The 26182-nt window shown below is 31.7% G+C and overlaps 1 protein-coding gene across 1 annotated transcript; it reads left to right on the forward strand.

The window, feature by feature from the left end:
* Window positions 1–1373: 1373 nt before the first annotated feature.
* On the forward strand, window positions 1374–26182 carry LOC134680907 (alpha-N-acetylgalactosamine-specific lectin-like). Its single transcript, XM_063540202.1, has 8 exons — window positions 1374–1436; window positions 19694–19763; window positions 20424–20663; window positions 21555–21572; window positions 22548–22636; window positions 23473–23575; window positions 24552–24771; window positions 26104–26182. The coding sequence occupies exons 2-8, from the start codon at window positions 19697–19699 to the stop codon at window positions 26129–26131; spliced, it is 765 nt and encodes a 254-aa protein (XP_063396272.1). The 5' UTR covers window positions 1374–1436; window positions 19694–19696; the 3' UTR covers window positions 26132–26182.

Genomic DNA, 26182 nt, shown 5'->3' on the forward strand with positions numbered 1-26182 from the left:
AGAAGCCGTGCCAACAAGATAGAACAAGGGATAAATAAACTCATTGTAGATACCAGGATTGAAATGTAGTTGTTGCGCTAGGCGCGCGTTTCGTATACAAAAGACCCATGAGTTACGCTAGAATAAAAAAAGGTAAACACACATCATAGACATAACTAACGGTGTATTTTGAGTTGACTTCCACAGGACAAACTACAGTCACAGATGTGCTTAACTCCAGTCTTATTTTACGTAAATATGCAGCACATCCATCAGACCTCCAGGAAAAGTTAAGAAAGTAATATTAACTTTATCCGAGAAAAAAAAATAACCTCAATATACTGAAAAAAACTTACTTTAAACTGTTGGAATTATACACATCCAAGAAGTACATGTACCATGTCATATTATATATTAACTTAGATATAATGTGCTTTTTTATTTAAATTTAATGTAAACTTTTATAAAGTGCAAATTATTACACGTGAATAATGTTAGTAGTCATCCCTGTCTCTTCAGGTAAAAAGTTGCCTTTACTTTGCATGGGCAACTGTGTGGAGGGAAATTTTACACAATTTACTATAGTAGTATGTATATATGGTATGTAGTAGGCAGCGACTTTTTTTTTTTTAAAGATAACAAGATGTCGGGCATTAAAGTGGTAGTCGCCCTTATAACAGGCAAAATAAAATTTGGGCAACTCTCCGTAACGTAATTAAATTAACTAATTTATTTAATATTATTTTTTTCCATTCACTTATAATTAATAAACCATGAAATACTTATACAATTCTCATTCTTTAATTGTGTAAATAATTTTCTTGATCATTATTGATTTTCGGCTTATCTGGTTAATCCCTTTGGGAACATGAGTCATTATTGATTTTCGACTTATCTGGTTAATCCTTATGGGACATACATGTAAACGTGTAAATAACAGTATTGATATACGGATTATAACATTACTTTGGTAAACATAATTTATGAATTATCTATTTGAATATTTCTGTCCGTTATGCCAAAAAAAATATTTCTCATTAATAATATTGAGTAAATACTTTCAGGGGGGATAACTAGATATATATTAATTATCATATTACACTAAGGAGCCTAAAACACGTCTGTTCAGTATGGTGGTTCAACGTATACTGTGCGTAGTAAATGGACGAATCCAATTTAAGGGGTGTAAGGTGTTGCAATTTTCTATTTTTCTTATTATTTTATTGGTTAACATTGAGCTATTTATTGAATATCAGTTATCAAACATCGAAACAATTATTATTTATGAACATATACTGAAAGTATACCTCATACTATTTGTTTTTAATCTGATTTACATTGCTACATACCCCCACGATTAAATGGTTAAGTCATGCCGTATATAAACCCGATATCGGATCACATTTCAGGCATATTCTAACATAGTGAACAACAGGATCCACGACAGCTGTATCAAGGTAAGTGTTTATGGTCATCATTTTTATTTATTGAGACAAATATTTTGACAAAAAAAAATCATTGCATCTATAAAAAGATAAACCTAATTTTTTGTAATAATAGTAAACTTTGTAAGTCTGAGGCCTTCCTACGCATGAGCTTGGTGTACCAGTTTAGGGCGATATCATAGCTATAACGGAAAAGAAAGCAATATGATATGTTCCCGTTTTGACTGGGAAATCCTTACCGACTAACAGTTCATGTGGACCTGTGTATTATAGTTTATTGATGGTATTGATAAATTAGGATACGCTGCATCATGCTTGAATGGTACCTCACACAACTATATATTCAAGGAAGTAAATCCACTGTAAAGTTAAACAGACAAGAGAATTATAAATGCTTAAAAGACGGAATAGAGTTGAATGAACCGTTGCACCGAAATTAAAAGATCATTAAACAAAGATGTAATGCGTGGCATCAACTGCGAAATGGAAGTAGAGTTACAGGCAGTGCAATATTTAGAGCGCGCTTGGTCTGGACACTTTAAAAGAACATCAGAATCATTATGATAAAAATTACAAGGAAGATGAACAACAAATATCTGATCATTTGTCCTCACTCTTCGAATATGGAACAGCTCAAGAAATTAATGCCTTGAGTCCATTATTGGAAAATTTATGCCGGTGTATTTCTCAGACCTGCTTTACAAACAGGACGGTTGTATTACTCTTCCTTTCGGAGACACACAAGCGGTAATAAGTGACGATATGACTGGTGTCAATACCAACAATAATGAAGTTGCGTTCGTGTTAAAATGTCCCATGCCCGGATAGAAGTATAAAACTGACGCATTATATGAAATTCCTGTTTATTACAAAACCCAGGTGCTAAACCAAATGGCCGCTTAACATTTACTGTTGAAGAATTGGCTTTTATTTGTTACACATCAGACAGTATCGCATACATCCGTGGACATTTTGATGCTAAACTTTGGTCAAGGATCTGGAGATTTATCACAAAATGCTATGAAAGTAAGGATGCAGCGAGACCAACTAGAAGGGATCCTGAAATTCAAATGTTGGAAGACACATTTATTATTTTTCAGTTACTATTATCCGATAAAGAAATTACGATTATCAAACAAGAAAAATGTCATCGAGTTACGATTATCATCCCCAATTTTTAACGGCAATTTTCTAAGCGCTTAGACAATTTTAGTGCATCGTTACGATTCATATATGATGTAATGGTAATGAAAAACCTTGCAGCTGCGTAAAAAATGACAAACACAGGCTACATTTGAGAAAAATGACTGAAAAGATTTTACCTATTTTTTGCCGTCGCCATATTGGAATCGTCGTAATTCCAGTTACGATTATCATTTTAACACCAGTGTGGAAGAAACCACATTTGCCAAAGCAACATCAAAATATACAATAAAATATGTGGCACACTTTTAAAACAAAAAAAAACGCAAAGTAAAAATAAAAATACGCAATAAAAGTTGAAAAAGTAAAATCACAAGATTACTGAACTCCGAGGAAAATTCAAAACGGAAGGTCCCTAATCAAATGGAAGACCCGAAATGTTATTTTCTTGCATGCTGTTTTATAACAATTACGATACACATTCAATCCAATTGCCTGTAAATGTATCTTGTATTTCGTGTTTCTAAAGATTTTAATTTAATCCTTTTAAGAAAGTGAGGGGTAGAGATTATTTCTTCTTTTTATCATAATAACTTTTCAAATATTTAATTATAGATTCGCAAATATGGATTCAGCAAAATTGATGCCCTGGAACCTTCAATTGGGATGTTAAATCTAGCGAGGAAAAGAAATTTGTACAGAAACTATTACAACTGTTACCTGACAAATGATGTAATACCAGATGTCAAAGGTATTAGATTACATTCTGTTCTTTTATTGCTCTGTAAACAAAGCCGTGTTCTATACAAAATGCTACTACATTTTACATAGGTCACGTATGTGTGCACGGTTACGTAGACCAAGATTCAGAAACAATACAGTTCTCTATATAGTAAAGTAAAGAAAACCATTTATTTGAATTTAAGTATAAGTGTGTCTATGTTTCAATGTTACAATTTAAATCCTGACAGATGAGGCACTTCTATTGTTAACAAACGCACGCTGGACTAAAAGTGATCAGTTCTTTACATAATGGATGCTGTCTTCTTGTCACAGTGCAATCATTTCTGTTGCTTAAGGGGGAATACATTGGTTCAGAGAGATAACTCTTCAAATCAGTTCTGCGTTTGTAAAAGCCAAGTCTCATCAATGTAGTTTAGGCATTTACCTGAAGAAGATTTGAAACCTAGAAGCTTAGAATATATTGATGAACATGGTTGACACAAGCATGCTCATGATTTTAAGAGTTATTTCCCTTAACCTAGGTCTTCCTGCTTAAATAGTTACCAGCTTTGTATCTGCATGTATGACTCTTTTTGTTAATTCGTTGTCAGACATAATTAACTGAATGAAGTTTAACATGATATTTTTCAGATGGTAAAATTGTAATAACCAAGAGAGCAAACTATGGTGAGCCGCAATATGAGCAGTCTTTAATATCTGTAATGGACGAGTTAAAGGAAATAGTAAATGGAAGAAGACATTAGAAATACCAATTCCTAATTATTGTTATGATAACTTAGGAGTGATCTATGTATTCACTGTTCTATAAAATAAAAATATGTATTGCGTATCAAAAAATTATATGTAAATTTCATGAATAAAGAAGATACATTATTTTTGTCTCCTTTTGAAAGTCATTTGACAAATAGAAAGAGTTCAATATATCAATTTTATCGGTTTTTACCAGAAAATTGTGTTTTTCATTGTTATAAAAATTAGCCATGCCTTTACAAAGTAAAATAAAAAAAGACCTCCAAGGAAAATTCAAACGAAAGTCCCTTATCAAATGCCAAATTTTAAAGCTTAGACACACGAAACGAAAGGAAATCATTTGCATGTTAATGACTTGGTAGATGCGTTTAATTATGAGGAAAATGGTGGGTTAACCCTGGTTTTACAACGTTTTGTTTTTATCACTATAACAAAAAATGTGTCTATAGATCACGAATGCATTACTCGCACTATAATTTTCTATGGACAGTGAAATTGGGGGCAAAACAACTCTAATTTGGCATTTAAATGAAGAAGAAAAATTATATTATAGGGAACATGTGTAGTAAGTTTCAGCTCGGTCGGAGTTTAACTTCATAGTAAACTACTCTGACAAAAAACTTAAACCTGAAGCGGTCACTACCATAATCATTTCATATTTTCTGTTGACTTTGAAATTGGGATCAAAACTTAAATTTGGCACTAACATTAGAAAGATCATATCCTACGGAACATGTGTACCACGTTTTCAGTTCCACTTCATCAAAACTACCTTGACCAAAAACTTTAACCCGAAGAATGGGACAGACGGATTGACGAAAGAACGAACGTTCGCTTAGAGCGGAAAACATAATCAGAGTTCGCGAAAAGTGGTGGGACTCGGGATTTTACCACCAAAATTTTGAATAGGACTGACACAATTTTAGTATTTTTCAATAGAATTAATAGTAAGGACCAGCAGATTTTCTCCAAGGACCACCAGGGAAATTTTTTTTTGTGAACTCTGCATAATTCCCCTATAAGGGATATGAAATAAAAAAAATGGAATATAGAAAATCGATACACAAAAAACGAAATCAAAATTGAAGAAAAAAACACAATAAAATTACCATAACACATGCAATAGCACAATGGCGCGATATATATATACTGAGCCATGCAAATAGAATAAAATAGATGTTTAGGTTAATGATAGACAATGACAAATATAAAAGAACACTATAGCATGTAATTAATATGACAAAATAGGTCAGTACGTAGAATATACAGGTCAAGGTCATCATCAATTATTTGTGAACATGATACGGATTATATATCAACTAGGTCTTGATTGTTTTTTGGGTTTTTTTTTAGAAAAAGGACAACACGTTTTTTGACATAGCCCTGGTTCATCAAATGTCTGCTTATGAAATGTTGAATAAAGTCTTAGAGTAGTAGCTGCAAGCTATCGCTTGTCAAATGAGTTGCAATTATGCAGGTGAAGTTGATATATTGACGCTTAAGTTGTGAAAATAAATAATTACAAAATCAAACTCGTCTCATTTGTCATATATTGGGGTACTGAGTTGACCGCTGATGTCAAATTTGATATGTAATTCTTAAAATGAGGCGGACAAAGCCGTGTTTATTGTTTTTTTCTAGTTCATACGTTTTGACATGTAAGGCATTACATTTATCTGAAATCTATGAACCCTGGATGAAATTGATGGGCAAAAATAGTTTCGGTTATTGTAAATTATACTTAAAGACCAAACAGCCTATTGTTTATGCGCATCAACTAACGCAACTTGGTAGTGACATAAAAGCTCTGTGTCGTTGTTTCTAGCAATGAAAGAACGTCAAATTGTAACGTCCTATTTCGCGTTTTTCACGGACGCCAACATGGTGTACGCTTAAAAATACGTCTCCCAAGAAAAGAGGAATAAAGTGTCGAGCTGATATCTTGTGGAAATTGAACACAAATGGACACAAAAGATACTACACTACATGTATATTTAAACTTCGTTCAAATGAAAATAACAAAATGTAAATTTTGATCTAGACTTTTTGCATTTGCGCCGATCTGCATTTAATTTATTTTTTATTCTTTCACATGCGTAGATTTTGTCTTATTTTTGCGGCGATCGACATTTCATCTTTTTTATGCCCAACTTACGATAGTAGAGGGGCATTATGTTTTCTGGTCTGTGCGTCCGTTCGTCCTTCCGTCTGTCCGTCCCGCTTCAGGTTAAAGTTTTTTGGTCAAGGTAGTTTTTTATGAAGTTGAAGTCCAATCAACTTGAAACTCAGTACACATGTGCCCTATGATATGATCTTTCTAATTTTAATGCCAAATTAGTGTTTTGACCCCAATTTAACGGTTCACTGAACATAGAAAATGATAGTGCAAATTTCAGGTTTAAGTTTTTGGTCAAGGTAGTTTTTAATGAAGTAAAAGTCCAATCAACTTGAAACTTAGTATACATGTTCCCTGTGATATGATCTTTCTAATTTAAATGCCAAATTATAGTTTTTACCCCATTTTCACGGTCCACTAACCACAGAAAATGATAGTGCGAGTGAGGCATTCGTGTACTATGGACACATTCTTGTTTATCTTTCACTTGCGAAGATTTAGGCTTTCGTTTGCGCCGATTGTGTACATGTTAATTAGATAGGTGAAAGTTATTGTTATGTCCAAATTATTAGCATTATGTTTTCTGTACGTCCGTTCGTCCGTCTGTTCCGCTTCAAGTTTAAGTTTTTTGGTTAAATTATTTGGTCAAGGTAGTTTTTGATGAAAATACTTAAAACTTAGTACACATGTTCCTTATGATATAATCCTTCAAATTATAATGTCAATTTTTCTAAAATTTCCAAAATTGAGTATTCAGAAGGTTAGGCCGATAAACAATTATTCCTAGAAGTTTTGACATACTGGCAACGTATGCATGTAACTGATGTCTGGATGATTCTCATAAAATAATGTCCGATCTTGCAATGAAGTTAAAATTTATTTACACTGCTTATTTGACAAAATCTTATAGAACAAATACAATTATGACAAAAGGTCATTGTCGTTTGTCATTTGTTTTATTTCAAATTGTCTTAAGGAGAAATGATAAACATTTCGCCTGATCTCACTGAAGCTTACAACTAATTTCCTAATGTATGTAGATAAACACTTTAATAAGCTTGTTTGTATATTTTGGATACTTATATTTTGATCGGCGTTCTGCATTGGGGCCGATATGCATTTCATTTGGACCGATTTTTTCTTTCATTGGCGCCGATATTTTTTTTATTTGCCCTGATTTTTTTACAGGTAAATTACAGGTACATGTAAGTTACTGGTGAATGTTATTTTTCATTTATCATCATATACCTCTTCCGTTAGCCAGTTGTACAAATGTTATGAATTGTCAATCATTTGGGATAGCCATTTACCAATGTCACTTGATTTGTCTTTATACACTGTATTCAGCCCAATAGACTTGATTTTCCACCACCAGTTCACAGCAAGATGAAAACGAGAACAATATATTCTACATTGTGGAAAAGCACCAATAATTGCGTTATGCATTTCTTGTTCAAAGTCAATATACATAACCTGGGCTACAAAGGAAAGTTGTTTTTGACGGCAGAGATCGCAAATTATTTTCCACATCACTTCATAACACTATAATCTTTTATGTTAAGAGAGCGTACATTAGATATACGTAGTTTCCATTTTTACATCCGTGTAAAGTAACTTATTGATAACAGTTCCATCTATAAATATTGCTGACATGTAAATCATTGCAAAGGAGACATTCAAGATTTTAATTTGTAGAAAAAAATAAGTCTACATTTTCCGCGATCATTTGTACTGACCTTCCGATATATGTGGCCATTATTACCTATGTTAAACTGTAAATGCAATTAGGAGTACAAATAAAATCGGCGCAAATGAAAATAATGAAATCGGCACAATGAAAGCTTGATTTTGATAACGTCCAATTGAATTTACATATTATCATATATACAGGTTTACATACATGTACCTATATATGAAGATGTCAATCTTAATTAGAAAGCTTGAATAAACATTTATCATGTCAAACAAAGCAGAAAGCCAGCCAAAGTTGTATCGGTTTACTCCTGTTTCGCCCACTATTAATTCTATCAATTATCTATTTGTAACGAAAACAAGAAAGACAAAAGGTTTAATGAACATACAATTGTAGAGTCTGTTAAAACTTAGGTATATACAATTTTGGTTAACGTTTTCTATATATTAAGGTAATTTTTTTTGTATTTTTGTAATTCCATTTTCATTTGTATAGATTTTTTTTTTAAATCAAATATTTTTTTTTATTAATTTTATATCAATTCAATCAATTCATTAAACATACATGTACAATGACAAAACAATAGTTTAAACATATTTGTTTATAGTGGATTGGGAAACAAGTTTTGCAAATTATATTAATCCCTTTCCACTTTGCGGGTGCGAGTGCTGCCTTGTAGCGGCATTAGCCTGCTTTTTTTCGAAATCTACAAGGGTGTCTATAACGTGCAAGAGATATGGCTCTCTCTTAACACGGGTCAGCCATTTATCGTCCCCTGCCGACGGACTATCATCGTTTCCTCATGACCATACTCGCAAATGGTGTCAAGGGAGAGCCGAAAATTCAGCCCCTGAAATTTTCATCCCGAACGGGAATCGAACCAGGAACCTTTGTGTTAGTAGTCCGATGCACTTACCACTACACCACGGCTCTGGCAAAACAATGACATTCAGTTATACAAGTGTCTTTATATACTTTAGTTTCTGAATGATTTTCATGATATAAATACACCAATAGAAGTTTTCTTTTATTGCAAACATACTTTATTCAATATATAAATCAATTTTATAAATGCATTGTCTAAAAAAATTAAATAAAGCACTATGGTAAAATAAGTAATATGGGGCACTATATGTAAAAAGTTGAGAAATACAATCTTTTATACAACAACAACAACAACAAATAATTTATTAGAGTCTCACCTCTTTAAAACATTTGACATAAAACACAATATAATATTAACAGATCAATTTATAAAAGAGCCACTCTAAAAAGAGTTATGAGAGACTGTAAAAACACAGATTAAAATACATTTATATTACATCTATAACATATATCAATATATCTTAGCATAAAACACCATACTATTAAAAACAATTATACAAAAAGAAAACAAACAACCTTGTATACATGCACTTATTACGAGTATTAAATACACTCTCTCTTAAAAAGTACTTCATGGCAGATTTTGGCTGTAAAATAACAAACTCTATCAGCATGAAACATAAATAAAAACTTTTCCTCATTACATAAATTACTAAAACAACTTTCTATACTACATACACTGTTAAAAAATATCGTTCGCAAATCTGCATATTCTGGGCATTCTAATAAAACATGTTTTTCATCTTCAAATAATTTCAAATCATTTTTTCTAGTTAAAACAAAACCTTTCATTTACATCTATACCTTCATATCGGCCAGTTTCAATTTTAATCGGAGCAACACCTGCTTTAAATTTAGCATATGCACTTCTATATTTACCGGGCATAGTAATACTTAAATATTTTTCTGTACAATAATTTTATTTAAATAACCTGTAAGTACGCAATTTACTGCTTTCATTAGCTAGTAAATTTGAGTGCCATTTCTTTTGGTACATAATAAATAGTTTGTTTTCAATATCTTTGATAACAGACTTGCTCAAAATACATTCAATACTACAATACTGATTAAGATCTTTAAAGTTCTAAGTTCTTTAAACTTTGTATTCACTCTACAATTCCAATTTTTTACTTTATTAAAACTGATATTATTACTCCAAAGAAATTTTCTTATTAAGTCTACAATTAGACATCTTATAAATTATTTATATCCATATCAAAAGTCCCAATACATTAATTTACAAAGTCACAAATTTCAATATTTCACTTAATTGTTCAATTCAAATGGATAAGATAGGAAGCTGCGTCAGAGTAATCTATCACGTTGATAAGTCCTTGTTGGTAACTGTCGTTCAGTAGTTTGGGTCTGGTGTCTATTACTATGTATCGTCGTCTTTTTGGTGGGCGGGCTCCTCTTGCTGCATACTCGATAATATAACATTCTGATAGTGCCTTTGCCTTCTTCAGTAACTCGATGATCTCTTAGTTGTTGGGGTGGACATGTTTGAGTCTCATCTTAACTTTGATGTGTGACATTCTTCCATGTGATTTGTGGGGCGGGGTCCTTCTATGTATTAGTCATTCCATAGAAAGCGGTATCCATCAACCAAGAACTCTGTCTCGTAATCTGCAAATTATGTTGCAGCTTGTATGTTGTGAGCTTTCCAATGTCTTCAGAAGTTGTAAGCCAAACATCCTCAACAAGGTGAGGTGTATTGTTGGTTATTTAGAAGAAAATTGCTAGCAATGATGCAGATTACTGTTCAAATTGTGTCATATTCAAAGCTTGGCTACTGAACAGTTGCATTCATCGGTATATCTTATTTCTTAGAATTGTTTGTATTTTTTTTTATATTAAATTTCAGAACAGTGTATTTATTAAAATTTAAAAATAAGTTCAATAAATAAAAGAAATTCAAATGACATTTATTCTTATCTTTAGTTTCATTATTTTACTTTTTACTTTTTTCAGACAGTATCAATAATTGAAACTATTTGTTGGAAAATTGTAAAAATAATAAACATGTTTAATTTTAGTACACATTTTTACCTATTTCTTGTTTTCTGTTTGTCAAATTAAATACATGTTCCTGCCAAAAAAAATACAAAATGTAAAAATTTTTGCACATTTTCGTTGGTTTAAGGTGGTACCCAACATTTTCACTAAAATAAATGTGGCTCGATTAATTTTCATAAAATTTGGACAAAGTATTTACTTTGACCCTTTAACAAAAATATAAAAATTTCAAAAATTTTTAACCAACCGTTTTTTCAGAAAAAATACACTGGTTATATAGTAGTTTGACAAACACCAATTTTGATCATTGAGAAGCTTATTATTCCCTTTACACCACAACGTTATTAAAACGTTAAGCTGATTTTACAGAGTTATCTCCCTGTAGTGTTAGGTACCACCTTAAGGTAACACGATACCGAATGGCATATCTCCCGATTTCCAAACTTTTTGGCATACGCCTTCTTTGCATCGAGTTACATCGAAATATGTAATAAAAAATGGGGGTCACCATTTTTGTTTTCTTGGTATTTTCATTGGAAAACGTCGATTTGGGCGACAAATTTACTTAGGTATATAGGGGAAATGCCTGTTTTTCGGCTAACCTTTTTAGATTTTATAATGGTTGGCTATGTTCTTATATACGGAGAATAACTAAAAACTAACATAATATTCAGAATTACAAACTGAATTCATACATGTATAGAAAATCATATGTCACCATCCTTGTTTTTGAGATAAATGGCTTCAAAATTCATTAATACCCTCAGAATTTGACCGAAAACGTGTGACGTTATTGAATGAAACGTCGCACGCTACTGGTGTTACTTTGGTGAAATCACGGACAAGACACATTTTTAAACATAAACAATGATATTATAAAGTGTTGTATATCATTTTAAAGCTTTTAAACTCTTCTTTCAGATTATTGCAATTTTGTATACGTAACAGACCATTTTCATTAATTAAAACTCAATAAAACCTTTATTTTGCAATATGATTTCCTTGTCCCGCGTTACACTTTTAGTTTTGTGAAATTCTGAATACCGTAAAAAACATATAATCTGTTTTACAAAACGACAAAAAAGTTTGTTTAGAACAAGCAATATATAAGTGGGCGATGACGTAATGTCGATTATTCTCTCTCGAAAAGACGGAAATATAAGAAAAAGGGATCAAGATGATACAAATAATGTGTCCCATGCATGAGAGGTTGCCGTATTTTTTTTAAAAATTGTCCCAAAAAGGGAATTTCAGAGCAATCCCTGTGTCGAAAGTAAATAATTCGTATACTAGTATTTTGTACAAAGATCACACTTTCGCCTCATGCAATAATCAGGAAATTTTAAAACAAATTCTTTTTATTCGAGTTGATTAGCAATGTCCGACATTTTGTCCCCTTCCAACCAAATTAAACGTAGGGTTACGTTTTCTGTGTTTTCATGATGTTTATTTAATACAGTGCCATTCGCTACATAATTTTTTTTATAATGGATAAAAGTACAAAAATTTATCTCTATTTTGATATTAAATTCCCATAAATTAAATCTAATATACGAGATATCAGATAAATCTAAAATGTCCGATACAATGTCCCCACATACGATTTTGACGTTATTTAATAAAATATGCTTCTAACGTTCCGTCTAATTGTCATGATTGCAGTTTTCACAGACGATTTGGAATACGGCTATTTCATTTTGTTGCTTAATAAGAAAACTTTAAAATTACTGTTTTATTTTGAAGCTCTACCGATTCACAAAGAAAGGGTGGGGAGAGAGATTTCCTCGCGGAACTGAAGTGTTTTCCGGACTATAATAGTCGGATCCGCTATAATACAAATTAATAGAAAAAAACAGCTATAATAATTGTTCCCGCTAATTCCCTTGCATATATTCAAGTTGTGCAGAACTGCTATGCTAGATATGGCGTAGTCCTTTTGCCTTGACATCTTGACATTATGGAGTGCAAAATTGAATGCATTTGCAGTGCATAGTTTATCCATAAAAAAAGAAATCGATTGCCCTTATAATTAAAATGTATATAATTAAATGGTTTCAATTCAAGTTACTTTTTTGTTTTTTAATTTGTTAATAAAACTAAAGCTAAACATCTTTTATCTAAGAAAAAAAATCCTTTCTTATATAAAAAATCAATCCTTTAAAATTTATTGTAAAAAACCATCTGAACTACATGCATTCCAACGTTTTTATTTTGTCTTACGTCTTTGAGTGTGTAACGTTAGGTGACACCAGTATCGTGCGACGTTTCAATACAGAATGTAACGTTATTCTCCTCGGAGATATGAGAAATGGAAAACACAAAATGTGTGGGGATCTGAAGGGTGTTTATTTTATTTTCGTTTCCCCTATCAGGTTATCGTTAATTCCCTAGTGATATGAGATTCTACTGATATAATTTATTTCGTCCTGCACATAGAAATTTCACTAACATGAATTTAACATTAATCTCGTCTGATTTTTACACTTAACGAGCATAATACCTTCATATTTTAGTAAAATTCAAGTGAAAATAACATGATTTTTTTTCGTATGATTTATTTGAATTACTGAGTTTTTTTTAACTCCATCCTTTATGACAATGGTGGTGTCATTGCTTCATCCATGCAGAAAAATAGTACTTTAAAAATTTGATTCAGTTAACAGTGATATAATTGCTCTGTTTTTGATGGTTGTTTAACGTTCGGTGGCAAATAGTTCATGCATGATAAATAAAATAACAAAACTCAAAGAAAAATTCAAAACTTATATTCTTGACTTGCTATGTACTTTAATTTTGTACATTAGTATAGTGTACTTTGCGTGGTGTAAATGTGTGAGTTGCTTGCTCAGCAAGTCGGACAAACATTGCAAACTGTATGCAAAATTTCACTGTTAGTTCAACAGTCTCACGGTCATTTGTGGAAAATTATTTCAGAAAAAAAATCTTGAGATCATATATGCATTCTTTATAAGTAAACCAAACTGCGAAACATAAAAGCTCAAGCTTGAAATTCCACATGTAGGAAATGTTACTCGGAGTCTGTACTCTGCGGGCCTCAAGTAATAATTTATCAAAATGCCTAATCAAGCAACCTGTCATGAACAAAAAAAAAAAGAAAATCCAGACGATATGCGCACCTTTAAAAAAACAGGTACACAATTTAAACCTGAAGCAAAAAGACTAGCAAGTGTGTGATTAACGGTCGAATTTACACGGGTGAAACAATATGTTGTTGCGTGCTCTATTAGTTTCAAGTGGCGATTTTGAATTGTAGGATTGATTGCTGGTAACTTTACGTCCCGTGGCTAATATTTTATGCATGTTCAAGACGCTGTTGACAATAAATAATACATTCCGCACAGCCAAATGGACGCCTCACTTTGGAAGCATTTTACTGCCGGTCGGAAGAAGACCAAGTGACCATATTGTTATTCCTATTCACCTTAGGCCTTGGGATGTAAATTGTAGGATATAAACAAAATATAAAATTATGTGCAATATACATTGTCAGAATTATAAAAGGTTTTTGCACTTGCTACGAAACAAGTGGAAAGCTCGGCGAGTCTCGCTTTCCATCGGGTTTCTAAAGCTCATGCTAATACATTTTATACTAGTATTACAATATACATACATGATTTTTTTTACAAGGTATATTTATCCACAGAAAGAAATGTATACAGTTCTTTTTTTTTTACATGTATATAGATTTACCCGGAAGTTGCAGGTTTGTTCTAAAAACTCCTTTTAATACTGTGAAACTCGTCGGGCTCTTTCCCCGACGATAAGGCAGCAACCATTTGATTTTCTGGGGGGGCCTAGGCTATGGATTTTTTTGGAAAAAAGTTTGTTTCCAGTTTTTGGAGAGAAAAAAAATGTTTTAGACCCTTGTTGCTGCCTAAGTATGTGAGCAATATGTCCCTCAGGGCCTAAAAAGGCAACTATGTTAATTTTCTTTCAGTCTTGTTGTCTCCGAACTTGTACATTTTCATTATTTCAACCTCAAATCACACAAAAAAAACACACTATCACCAAATACCAATGCAAGCGTTCATTGTAATTAACACGAAAATAAAATCTAAAGGATTTCAAAATCTAGCTATTTCATTCTCTTTTTTTTCCGTTTGAATACTAATTAGTCAGTCGTTTGATTATAAATTTGGAGAAATTTGCGTTTGTAGGCACAAGTGTCAACTTAGGGATGGCTTTAATCAGACTGTAACGGGACCTGCTGTTTTCATTTTATTTTTGCCGAATCAAGTTCCCATGTTTATTTCTCAGCCTACGTTAACTTTTTAAGACTTCATTCCGATGTTGCTGTCTATCCCGTGTAGACTTGGTCTATAGGATTACAAATCTAGCACTTTATTTTCAAAATATTTCCGAAACTATATCGGATTTACTCTGTACAGAACAATGAATTTCAGAGACTTTTTATACTGGAACATAGGGAAAGATACTCGGCAAAATAACCATTGGCAAATAAACCACTTTCTTAACATTCCATACAAACAAACTATTGTTGTATAAGTTGCAAAGTCTGCTTGTATAGTGCATTATCGTCTAATTCTATCCGTATTCTCATGCGGATAAATTTCCTTTTTCCATTTTGCCCGAGCGGTGTTTTGACGACCATTTTAACACGAATTAATAGATGTACCAACATTTCCCCGTGTTTTTAACACATCATCCTAAGTTTCTATAGATTAGATTTCTACTTTCAAAACAAAATTTCATGGGAATACGGAGTTCATCATGAAAAAGTATTTATTGCAAACATATACCAAGAATAAAGACTTGTGATAAAACTCAGTCTATTATATGTATATAAATCGTGCAGATGCTTAAATTTTAAAGAAACAGAATATTTAAAAGTAAAGTAATACATTTTTAAAGATAAACAATGAGCAAAAATAAAAAAAAAGTTATTACCATTTTCTTCATCGGTCAGGCCATAAGTCTGTGCAAAGTCGATTTTGGTTAGGTCAAGTTTTCTAACTCTTTAAATATTATTTTTTAAATGATCCGTTTCTTATATCTCTATATTTTAATGTCAGAATCTTCCTTGACATCAAATTTGAAGTCGATCCTTCAAAGAAAAAAAAGTTATAAACAATTTACATCGGTATTAAATTTTTTAATCTGCCATTGTATTGAGTTCGTCTATCCTGTTGATAATAACAAAAAAATCGCTGGTTCATAGCTGTCAGGATATAAGAAGTTTCAAAGTCAATTTGGCCAGGTCAAGTTTTCTAACTCTAAAATAAAAAAAACAACATTTTGTCTTCTTTTTTCTTTCTTGTATTATCGTATTAAATGTTTAAATCTGCCATGGTATTGAATTTGAAGTCTATCCAGTCAATAATAAAAAGAAATTGCTGGTTCATAGCTGTCAGGACATTAGAGTTTCAAAGTCAATTTGGTCAGGGCAACTTTTCTAACTCTTATAAATATGTTTTTCATTTTGTTCATTTTATCTATTAAATATAAGTTCTCATCTTGTTTGGTTACAAATTTCAAGTTAATCCTTCCAATAATAAAAAAAAGTATCTAGCATTTTCATTTCTGTCAGGACATTGTCAGGTTGTCAGGACATTAGTCAAACTCCGTACAGTAATCGTTTCCGTTCCGGAACTATTTTCCTTTACTCCATCAAGTATCCACTGACCAGAAAAGGTTACCATTGAAAATGTCACATAAATACCCAATATCTTTTTTTATAATTTTATCACTTTGTGATTGCAAAACCTGATGTATTTGCTTGAATGTGTGAAGATCTGTGAACGTTATTCGACAACGTCAGTAACGATAACTCGTGGCGTAACGTCATTCGGTATCGTGTTACCTTAATAGCAGAATATAATTTTTTTTTAAATTTTACAGGTAAAATAAAAGACAAAAATATGACTATAATTCAGAAATAAACTATAATTGTGAAAACAACAATTCCCCCTATGTTTACATATGCATGTAATTAAAATTGGGCAAACCAAGATGACTCCTTTTTATCCTACATGCAGTAGGACATTAGCTGTAAGGCAAAACATATTAAAAATACTCAGGGAATTAAAATCTAAATTTTCGGTGTTTAAAACTAAATTGTTGTAAATTTAACTTATGACAAAAACAATTTCAAGAAAAACCTCCAACATAAAATATCTCCCTTTCATTTAGCTACAACTCTAACCGGAAAGATTGAACAGAAATTTCGATTTTCAATGCCGGCAACAACCTTTTCTTTGTTTCAATTTCCAAAATGAGCAATTTAGGTTTATAATATTTTGTCCTGTTTGGAAAAATCTAACTGTAGTTTTCAACGGAAAATTATTTCTAAATTAAAAACTTTTTGTATTTTATATTTACTGTCTCGTTTATTCAAAACACGTGAAGTAGTAATAACAGGGATTATATTTTATGATAGATGTATAACGTTTTAGAATCAAAAACTTTAATTCATATATTATATATATAATGAATTTACAAACTCGATGCAACAATTTCGTTCGTCTTAGTCGGGAAAAATAAAGGACCAAGAAGTCTGTCCATGCTTTTGTGGGTCCGTCTGTCAACAGTAGCGAATGAGTTCGTTACGGCAAACTTCTGAAATTGACGACAAAACCCCACACATCTAGTCTAATATAGCCAAATACTCTGTAAGTTAGCCAGTGCAATCTTCCTTTTTTTTGTAATTATCAATTATTTTGCTAATTAGGGACAAAGGACAAAAACAGACTTTCATAATAAAAGCGGAGTGAAATGTTATTTAAAACAATTTTCCATTCCGACGGATGGTGTTACCGAAGGTTTTAAATATTGTGCAGCAACATCATCATAAGATCTGATGCGATACATACATTTAATATCTTGTATTACCGGATAATAAAGTAGTTGAATATACATGTAGTTGTTATTCTTGGAAATTTGAATGTTTGTTCCAAACGTCAAATAAGCGATTTTTTTAAATAATGCGCCAGCAAGGAAAGAATGTACTATGACGTCAGATGCAATGGGACTTTCCTTTTTGAATTTTCCTCGGAGTTCAGTATTTTTGTGATTTTACTTTTTTTTTTATGAAGAAAGACAACTCTTTTCTGCAAAACGAACGAGAAAAAAACATGAAAATCACTGATAACTTTTTTGAAAGGTCGGTGACATACACTTTTTTTGGCTTTATTTTGAAATTACACATGGCACTTTCCTTCTTGAAATTTTTATGAAGAAATCACTGGTTGATATTTTTTAATATTGAAAACGTTATTCATTTTTACGTTTTATTTTTGGCGGGAATGAAATAAATCATATTTTTAAAGATCAAAACAATATGAGTCTTAAACTCTTAAACCTGTTTTTGATAGATACAAATCTACTGTTTAACGTCAAACAAGAATTATGCTTGTAGGTTTGATATGAAGGTTTTTTTTGAGAGTTTAGATAACAAGCAAATTTATGCTAATATTCTGGAAAACACGAAACTGAGGTTGCTATAGTGACAAATTTATGCTAATATTCGGGAAAACACGAAACTGAGGTTGCTATAGTGACAAAACTAAGTCGGTGACCCCCAATTTTTTTAATCATATTTTGTTCCTCAAATCATGAAATACCTTCACACAAAATTTTAAAGAAAAATCACTGGTAGAAATGAATAGGCTGTTTGGTCTTTAAGTCTGCATTCATTTGTTTAATAACAACGGTATAGGTTAACTGGTCAGAATAACAGTCTTCCAGCGTATATTACTATTTTGAAATAAATAAAACTGTTACATCTGGGATTTGGGTGTGTAAAAATCCTTTTAAGGATTGACTTTGATATTTCTGTCTATGTGGAAATAACATAAAACATAACAATTTCAATGTTGAATCATTGTATGATGTCATGATACTATTAAACTTTTAGATAATACTACACTATTTCTCTACGAGAATGCAAACTGCACAAATTAGATAAAAATATATTTATTTTGTTTTAAAAGCCTATTACAATGTATTAAAAAAGTGAATTGATGCTTATATTTCAAACTTAATTTTAATGTTTAATGTTAAGTTTAATTTGACATAAATTTTAAATGTCAGTTACCGCAATTGTAGAAAATATAGTTGGTGAAGTTATCAAAATAAATTGCAGAATCGTGCGTCTGTACATTTACTGGGTACATAAGTGAGACAGTTAGGCATTATAAGATTTTATCAAAATGTATAATATTCAAAATACATTAAGATAATATCTATCATTCTATTGTAATATTGTTATAATTTAAAAAAAAAAAAGAAAGATAGTAGCTATTGGAACAAACATCACGCCGCCACGTTTAACACAATTACAATTGATTGCTAACCTTTTGAAAATTTGCTGATTCGTTACGCAGTACATATATAAAACAGCACCATGAGAGTTAAGTTCAAGCAGCAACTAAGACTATAGGAGGACTCAGGTAGGCATAAAGTGTTTATTTGCAAATGATCAAAAACATTCTGTTTTATCTTTTAAGATATAACATTTTACTGCCATTTAACTACCGATTATGTGTATTTCAGTGATTCTTAAAATGCACAAGTAATTTATCTCCTGTGTATGTGTTGCACAAATAACGTATTGCCTAGTTCTTAATATGATGTGTTCTAATGTTTATCTTTTTAACCAAGTAAGGCTGTTCGCGTCAAAACTATATGGTTTTGTGATGAACCTATTAACAATAAAGAAATGTACAGTAAGGGGTAGTACCTACAAATGTGTCTTCTTTGCGGTAAAGATGCGGACTAAATACTTTGACGCTACCCACATGAACCATACACTCTGTGAAACAGTTACTAGTATATAAAATACATATGAAATATTTGTCACCTTAAAGACAGATATTTCATTTCAATAAATCTGCACACTGATTCAAGTTGATATTAAAGAAAAACAATTTCACTGTTTTGTAGAGCATGATGGCGTTTTCGACACTCTTCTGTGAAATATTGGTTCTTGGTATTTTGGCCGTAAAAGTGGCAGGTATGATTTTGATAAGAACGATTTATAAGAATGCCATGATATTCAATTTTAATAGCATTGAGGTACAAATTACATAATTAGTTGATGTCGAGTGATTAACGGTCAGTTGTTACATTGACATGTATTAAATACATTGTACCTGTATATGTGTCTTGGTTTTTTATAAACCGTTTGTCTTCCTTTCGGTAATGTCTGTGTGTATATATATAACCTTACTTTTAATATTCAAACACATAAGTGACAGCATGCTAAGGAATCCATATGTATTATCTTATGATACTTAAAAATAAATTAAAAAAATACAAAACTCCGAGGAAAATTGAAAATGGAAAGACCGTAATCAATTGGTAAAATTAAAAGATAAACACACCAAACGAATGTTAAACAAGTGTCATATTCCTGAGAATGTACAGGCAAAACTGGTTTAATAGCTAGCTGAAACTCCCACTTATATAAGTGGCATAACATCTCATTGTATTGACAACGATTTTTGAATAAAACAAACAGATAGAACAATGGAACATAACAGGTAAAAATGTCAAATTATGAATACAGCAGGCAACATCAGTTATAATCTTAATCACCAACAGAAGCAAACAAATATATAACAAAGAAACACAAAATCTAACGCATACTGATTTCATTGGTTTTCCAATAAAGCAAAAGAATGTAGGGACAATTTGGAGGGTAAAGATTATACTGGAACGATAAATACAACAGAAAATGGACTGAAATGCAAAGATTGGTCAAACACAGATTCCAATATGACTCTGGACACACAAAGGCTGTTGGCAGATCAGCATAATTATTGTCGAAACCCTGATAGTGACCCATTTGGACCTTGGTGTTATACAACTGACGATGATACAGAATGGGAAACTTGCGATATTCCTTTTTGTGGTATGTGGTATACGTTTATTTTCCTTTTTCTTTTTTGGCCTTCCTTCCTTTTTTGTTACTGGTAATTCTATAGATTAACTGTATCAAATTAAAATATGATCAATAAATAAGATGTCCATATAACGTAGAATGAATATTCAATCATTACAACATGTGAAATAGACACTTGTTTGAGTGACAATGATTTTGTAACTGTAACCATTGTAACCATTTCTGTATTCATTAAAATATCTTAGAATTAAAAATCCACCAAAATAATAACGGTCACAATTTCGTATATTCTGTTGTCCCTTTATTGTGTAATTTTTCATCCGCGAAAGAACTTATTATACAATGATATTACTGTGAATAAAACAAATAACAAGGAAATCACAAGTGCTTTGTTCTAATTGGACTTAATTTCATTTTTAATCACTGCTTTGTAGAAGATGTTGATGTCTCTCATTCCTTTTTTTTAATTTAAAAAAAACACGACACAGTACAACTTTTTGGGACAAAATTGACACATATGAATATATGTGTTTGTTGTGTGTCCCATTCAATCATATAATTAACCTCTATATAAAATATTCTGCATCACTTAATTTATCAATTTTAAAACATTCTGCTAAAGTTTTACATACATTTAAACATTAATTACCTCTGGTCGAAATTTTTGAAATGTTAAGCATTTGTACAGTAGAAGTTTTGTTTGACTTAATGTAAATGATATTTTCCAACGATATATAGGTATTTAAGAAAATTTTATGGCATGTCAGTAATTCAAGAATGGTAGTGCTTATCAATCTAAATGATATCATTTCTAGTCAAATAATCAATATTGTAATGACGTCAAGGAATTCAAATCAACTAAAATTAATGATATGATGCCTGTATACATATTTTTTGCAGAAGGAGCAAGCACCCCAGGTAAGATGACATTGTAAAGTATATCTCGACAAATGGACTCGGGTGGGGGAGTGGGGCTACTTTCATTACATAAAGTGATTGATCGTGCCGCTGAAATAGGTCACCTTTTCAATCTGGAAAATATGTAAATAGGTCGTAAAAACTAAGAGATATACGATAGTCAACGGAGGTGGACCGCCTCTCACTTCGCACGTGCACCCCCGCCAAAAAAAACCCTCTCATCTTATTTCTGTTTATAGTGTAAAACTAAGCTATAACTTTCATTTACCGAATAAGTCCCTTATAGCATTATCACAATCTTAACTGTCATATGAATGATTCAATACATGCTATATTAATGTCGAACGTGGTGGATAACACCTGTTGTTATATCTTAGTACAACTTATACCTGTATGACAAAATTCAATTATATTGAAAATGATGTGTGAGCAAAGCCCACATTCATAATAAGTAAAAGTATCAAAAGGTGAGGCACAACAGTCAACATTGTAGTATAATCCTAATTACTATAAAACATATAACTTACACACATTAAGGTTAATGATGTTCAATTTCGAACAACTATGCTATGACATCTATATAATGATAATTGTCTAGCAAATATCGGTATTATATGATATAAGATTTGAAATGTCTATAATAAGATTGCTTGTTTACGTTACAAACAAAAATAACAGAAATTTTAAACAGACAAGATTTTCGGCGATCTATAACTGTTAAAAAAATGTAATAACTGTATAATTTTGTCTCTTGAGGAGAGTTGTCTCATTTGGCAATCATATAATATCTTTTCTTTTAAGGTTACGTTTTTTAGTTGAAATTAAATGTTTGAACACAATGCATCTTCAATCCTAAACCTGTACAATTGTTAATAATAATCAGTTCGGTCTACCATGTAAGCATTCAATCATGTCTGAGGTGTTTAAATTATAATATTTTTAACATGTTAACTTCATTTTATTGAAATCCTTCAGGATGGGCCTATTGGACACATGGCTGGCAAAAATTTGAAGATTCGTGTTATCTAATCAAATACACAAAGGAAAATTGGTATGGGGCAAAGGTATAGTAAATCACTACGAAATTGTATGTCTATTGTTACAATTTGTTTGCTTGTAGGTTTGTTTATTTATTAGCCATGACGTTGTCGTATCTATTCATTTATTTTATTTCTTATGTTTAAAGTGCCCCTTCTTTTTTTCATATATTATTAATACGATCATATTTGTATACATAGTTTCTTATGATTATTTCATCTCTTAACATAGTATGTAGCTTTCGTTTTCGTCTTTCGTTTGTTATATTCTATCAATATAACTTATATTTCATCAAGTATAAGTAAACTGAGGTTGTCTATAGAATAATTGATAGTGCATCTATGCAACGAGCTATATAAACACAGTCATGCATTTACAAACTGGTGTAAGAGGTTAATAAGACACTTTCGAGTTGTGTTCTTCAGCAGAAAAATTCGTGCATTATGCGCCCCTCTATTACATGTATTAAGACATTTACCAGATAGAGGGGACCGCCTTTAATTCTACAATTTAAATGTTCAAGCGCCGTCGTGATCGTCATTATGCAGGATAAAATAGAAATAATGTTTGTACCAAATCACAATTCTGTAAGTATAGCACTGCTGCTTACAAATCGAAGAAATTTAATTTGCCGAATAATTCATGCAATAATGAATCAAATTTTATCAACCACTCGCTCAACATGGAAAGGAAGTGACGATGCCCCTTTATGCACAAATGACCTAACGGAACTGCAACAAACTCTTAGAGGTATGTCGTCTAAGGCAATAGGAATGATTCATTGATACACAAACACAGAAAAAAGACCCAAGTTGAATAAAAATGAAATGTACCTCAAATTGAGAATATCTTTTGTTTTCAGTTTTTCTGCAAAGACAACCTCGATGCGTATTTGGCTGAAATTAAAACAGCTGGAGAAAACAACTTTTTGATGAGTATCCTCCCGAAGCCAACAATCGATGACAGTAAGTAATTTGTGAGTCATCGCTGTGGACTCATTATCTTTCGTTTGATTCCAATATTCGTAGATTTCGCAGATACAAATGAATCGAGAAAAATAAATGTTCAACGAATTACAGATTTTCCATCAGGTTGTTTGCAGACCTTTGCAAAGCACAAAATCAAATGTCCACGAAAATAAAAGTGTTCCTCCATCTCAACAAATAAAGACTCACGAATATAAATGAATCCACAGTTCTGTACCAGATTATAATCTAGCTAGAACTGGAACACTTACATATAGCTACGCTTCAAAACACAGACAGTCCACAAATGTATATGCAAAGTTTCTTGATACTTTAAGACTGTAGATTAAAATTGAATCGAAAGTAGATTTCAGTTTTTTGCTCTCGAAAAAATCAAGAGTTTAGCATGACATCCATTTGCCTTTAGCTAAAAGTCCGCCTCGGGGTTTGAATTTGTTTGGCTGTCTTGAAGACCATTAGTAGTCGTTGGTCGGGATGTTGCCTCTTTGAAACATCACCTAATTACATTCTCAATTTTAAGCATGGAATCACTACCGGAGCACCTGAGATCACCCTTAGTTTTTGGTGGGGTTTGTGTTGTTTATTCTTTAGTTTTCTATGTTTTGTCATGTATACTATCGTTTGTCTGTTTGTCTTTTTCATTTTTAGCCATGGCGTTGTCAGTTTGTTTGACTGTCCATTTAGTATCTTTCGTCCCTCTTTTCAATATTTGATAATGATCGATTCGATGTTGATTATGGACATTCCGATTAGATTTTCCTCTGAGTTCAGTATTTTTGTGGTTTTACTTTTTGATGTTATGTTTGTAAATGCATTTTCATTTCTTTATTGGCAATCATGTTGATGCCCTCGAGAATATTTTTTTTACGTGCAGTGAATGTAGTTCTCTCAATTATTAACCAGTTTGAGAATTACTAACGTGGACTTTGATTTATTTTTAAATATTTTTATATAGCTGATCTAGAGGTTTGGCTTGGTGCAAATACTTTGAACGCTAAACGACGATACATCTGGAAAACTAGCCTCACCGACTTCGATTTTACTGATTGGGGACCCGGAGAGCCGAATGGTCGTTCTTATGAGCATTGTCTGTCAGCCCACATGTACAATGATGGTAAACTTCATTGGAACGATAGGGCATGTTTAACAGAGCACTTCTTTGTCTGTGAAAAAAGGTAATTCAATAACTTATCTCGGTGACACTGCATGAAAGAAACATATACATCGCAAGAAAAGTAAAATAATACTCATTTATATACACTGAAACCTGTTTTAAGAGACCATTTAAGGGAAACAAAAAAATGTTAAATCTTAAGACAGGTGGTCCTTTGACTCAGGTTTAATCAATATAAAATGTACTACAGAGGGATCTAAAACAAAACAAAATCTTACAACACATGATTTTGCTTAATGCGTGTGGTCTTTTAAGCAGGTTTGATTGTAGAAATCAAGTATGACAATGTTCGAATTCATTCCTCAGCTAAACACAATATGTATAGTTTTTGTTTTGTTATCATGATTATATGCTGTTACATTACTGTTGTGGAACCAAGGATCCTAACGGTGACATATTATGTATGTGTCTGTTCGAAGTCAGAAGACTATTTTACACTGTTTTTGTGGGTTGCTGTCTGTCATATTTGTTGGTCATTTATGGTTTTGTAATAAATCAGATCGTTGGTTTATCCATTAAAATTTTACAATTTGTCATACCGGAACCTTTTATAACTGACTATTGAGTTTAAATTTGTAAACTGTTGAAGGCTAATTGTTCCTATAGTATTGTTAACCCACTTCATCTGGAATTTGCCAGATACTAGTAGTTGTCTCATTGGCAATTTAACAACATCGTGATATTTATTTAAAGTATTTTAATCTTAAACCACAATTCTAGTAAATAATTTAAAAACAACATTTATTGATTCAATAGATCAACTTTAGAACTAGCTACATTACCGAATTAAGAAAACGTCGGCCATATATCGATTTTTAAATAGTGGCTGCTACATATGCACGGCAAAACTAGGAAATGTCAACAAATGAGTATATGAGAGCAAAGCATGTTCTCATATAAGAAAGTTTATTATGGGCTGGAGGGGGTGAACTGCACTCAAGATTGGGCTGTGACTGTTTATGAAGTTTAAAGTTCTTAATATTTTTTTGAAACTCAAGCCATAATAGTGTCAAGTAAAACCCATCAAAATACTTGAGTTAAATATATTAGTACAATGAGCTTAAGTTTGTCTCCTGAAAAGACTTCACAATAGGAATCATATTACACAGCAAACCTTAGTTGGGAATGAGACCAGATGTAGAGTCAAACGTATAGATCGAAAACTAACAATGACATGGATTAAAAAGCACATCAGCCAAATTAAAGTAAGATACACAACAAACTCTTTTGAGGAAAACGAACAAGACATCTTAAAGTGTATAGAACTCAGAGTCAAGGTTAACATGTGTAAACAAATGTATTACTTATATATGTATTTCATGTATATTTTCAGTGTTGGACCTTCAGGATGCGGAGAATAGGATCCAATACTGCTGACATGTCTTTATCAAACATAAAGTTATTAAAACTTA

The sequence above is a fragment of the Mytilus trossulus genome, chromosome 8 (genome assembly GCF_036588685.1).
Source record: "Mytilus trossulus isolate FHL-02 chromosome 8, PNRI_Mtr1.1.1.hap1, whole genome shotgun sequence".
Classification (NCBI taxonomy): Eukaryota; Metazoa; Mollusca; class Bivalvia; order Mytilida; family Mytilidae; genus Mytilus; species Mytilus trossulus.

What these genes read in the sequence shown, in the direction of transcription:
- LOC134680907 (XM_063540202.1), top strand. Translation starts at nt 19,697, where the DNA reads ATGATGGCGTTTTCGACACTCTTCTGTGAAATATTGGTTCTTGGTATT. An exon ending in GAAGCCAACAATCGATGACA is followed by an intron (nt 23,576 to 24,551) that starts GTAAGTAATTTG and finishes ATTTTTATATAG; the next exon opens with CTGATCTAGAGGTTTGGCTT. An exon ending in TTCTTTGTCTGTGAAAAAAG is followed by an intron (nt 24,772 to 26,103) that starts GTAATTCAATAA and finishes GTATATTTTCAG; the next exon opens with TGTTGGACCTTCAGGATGCG.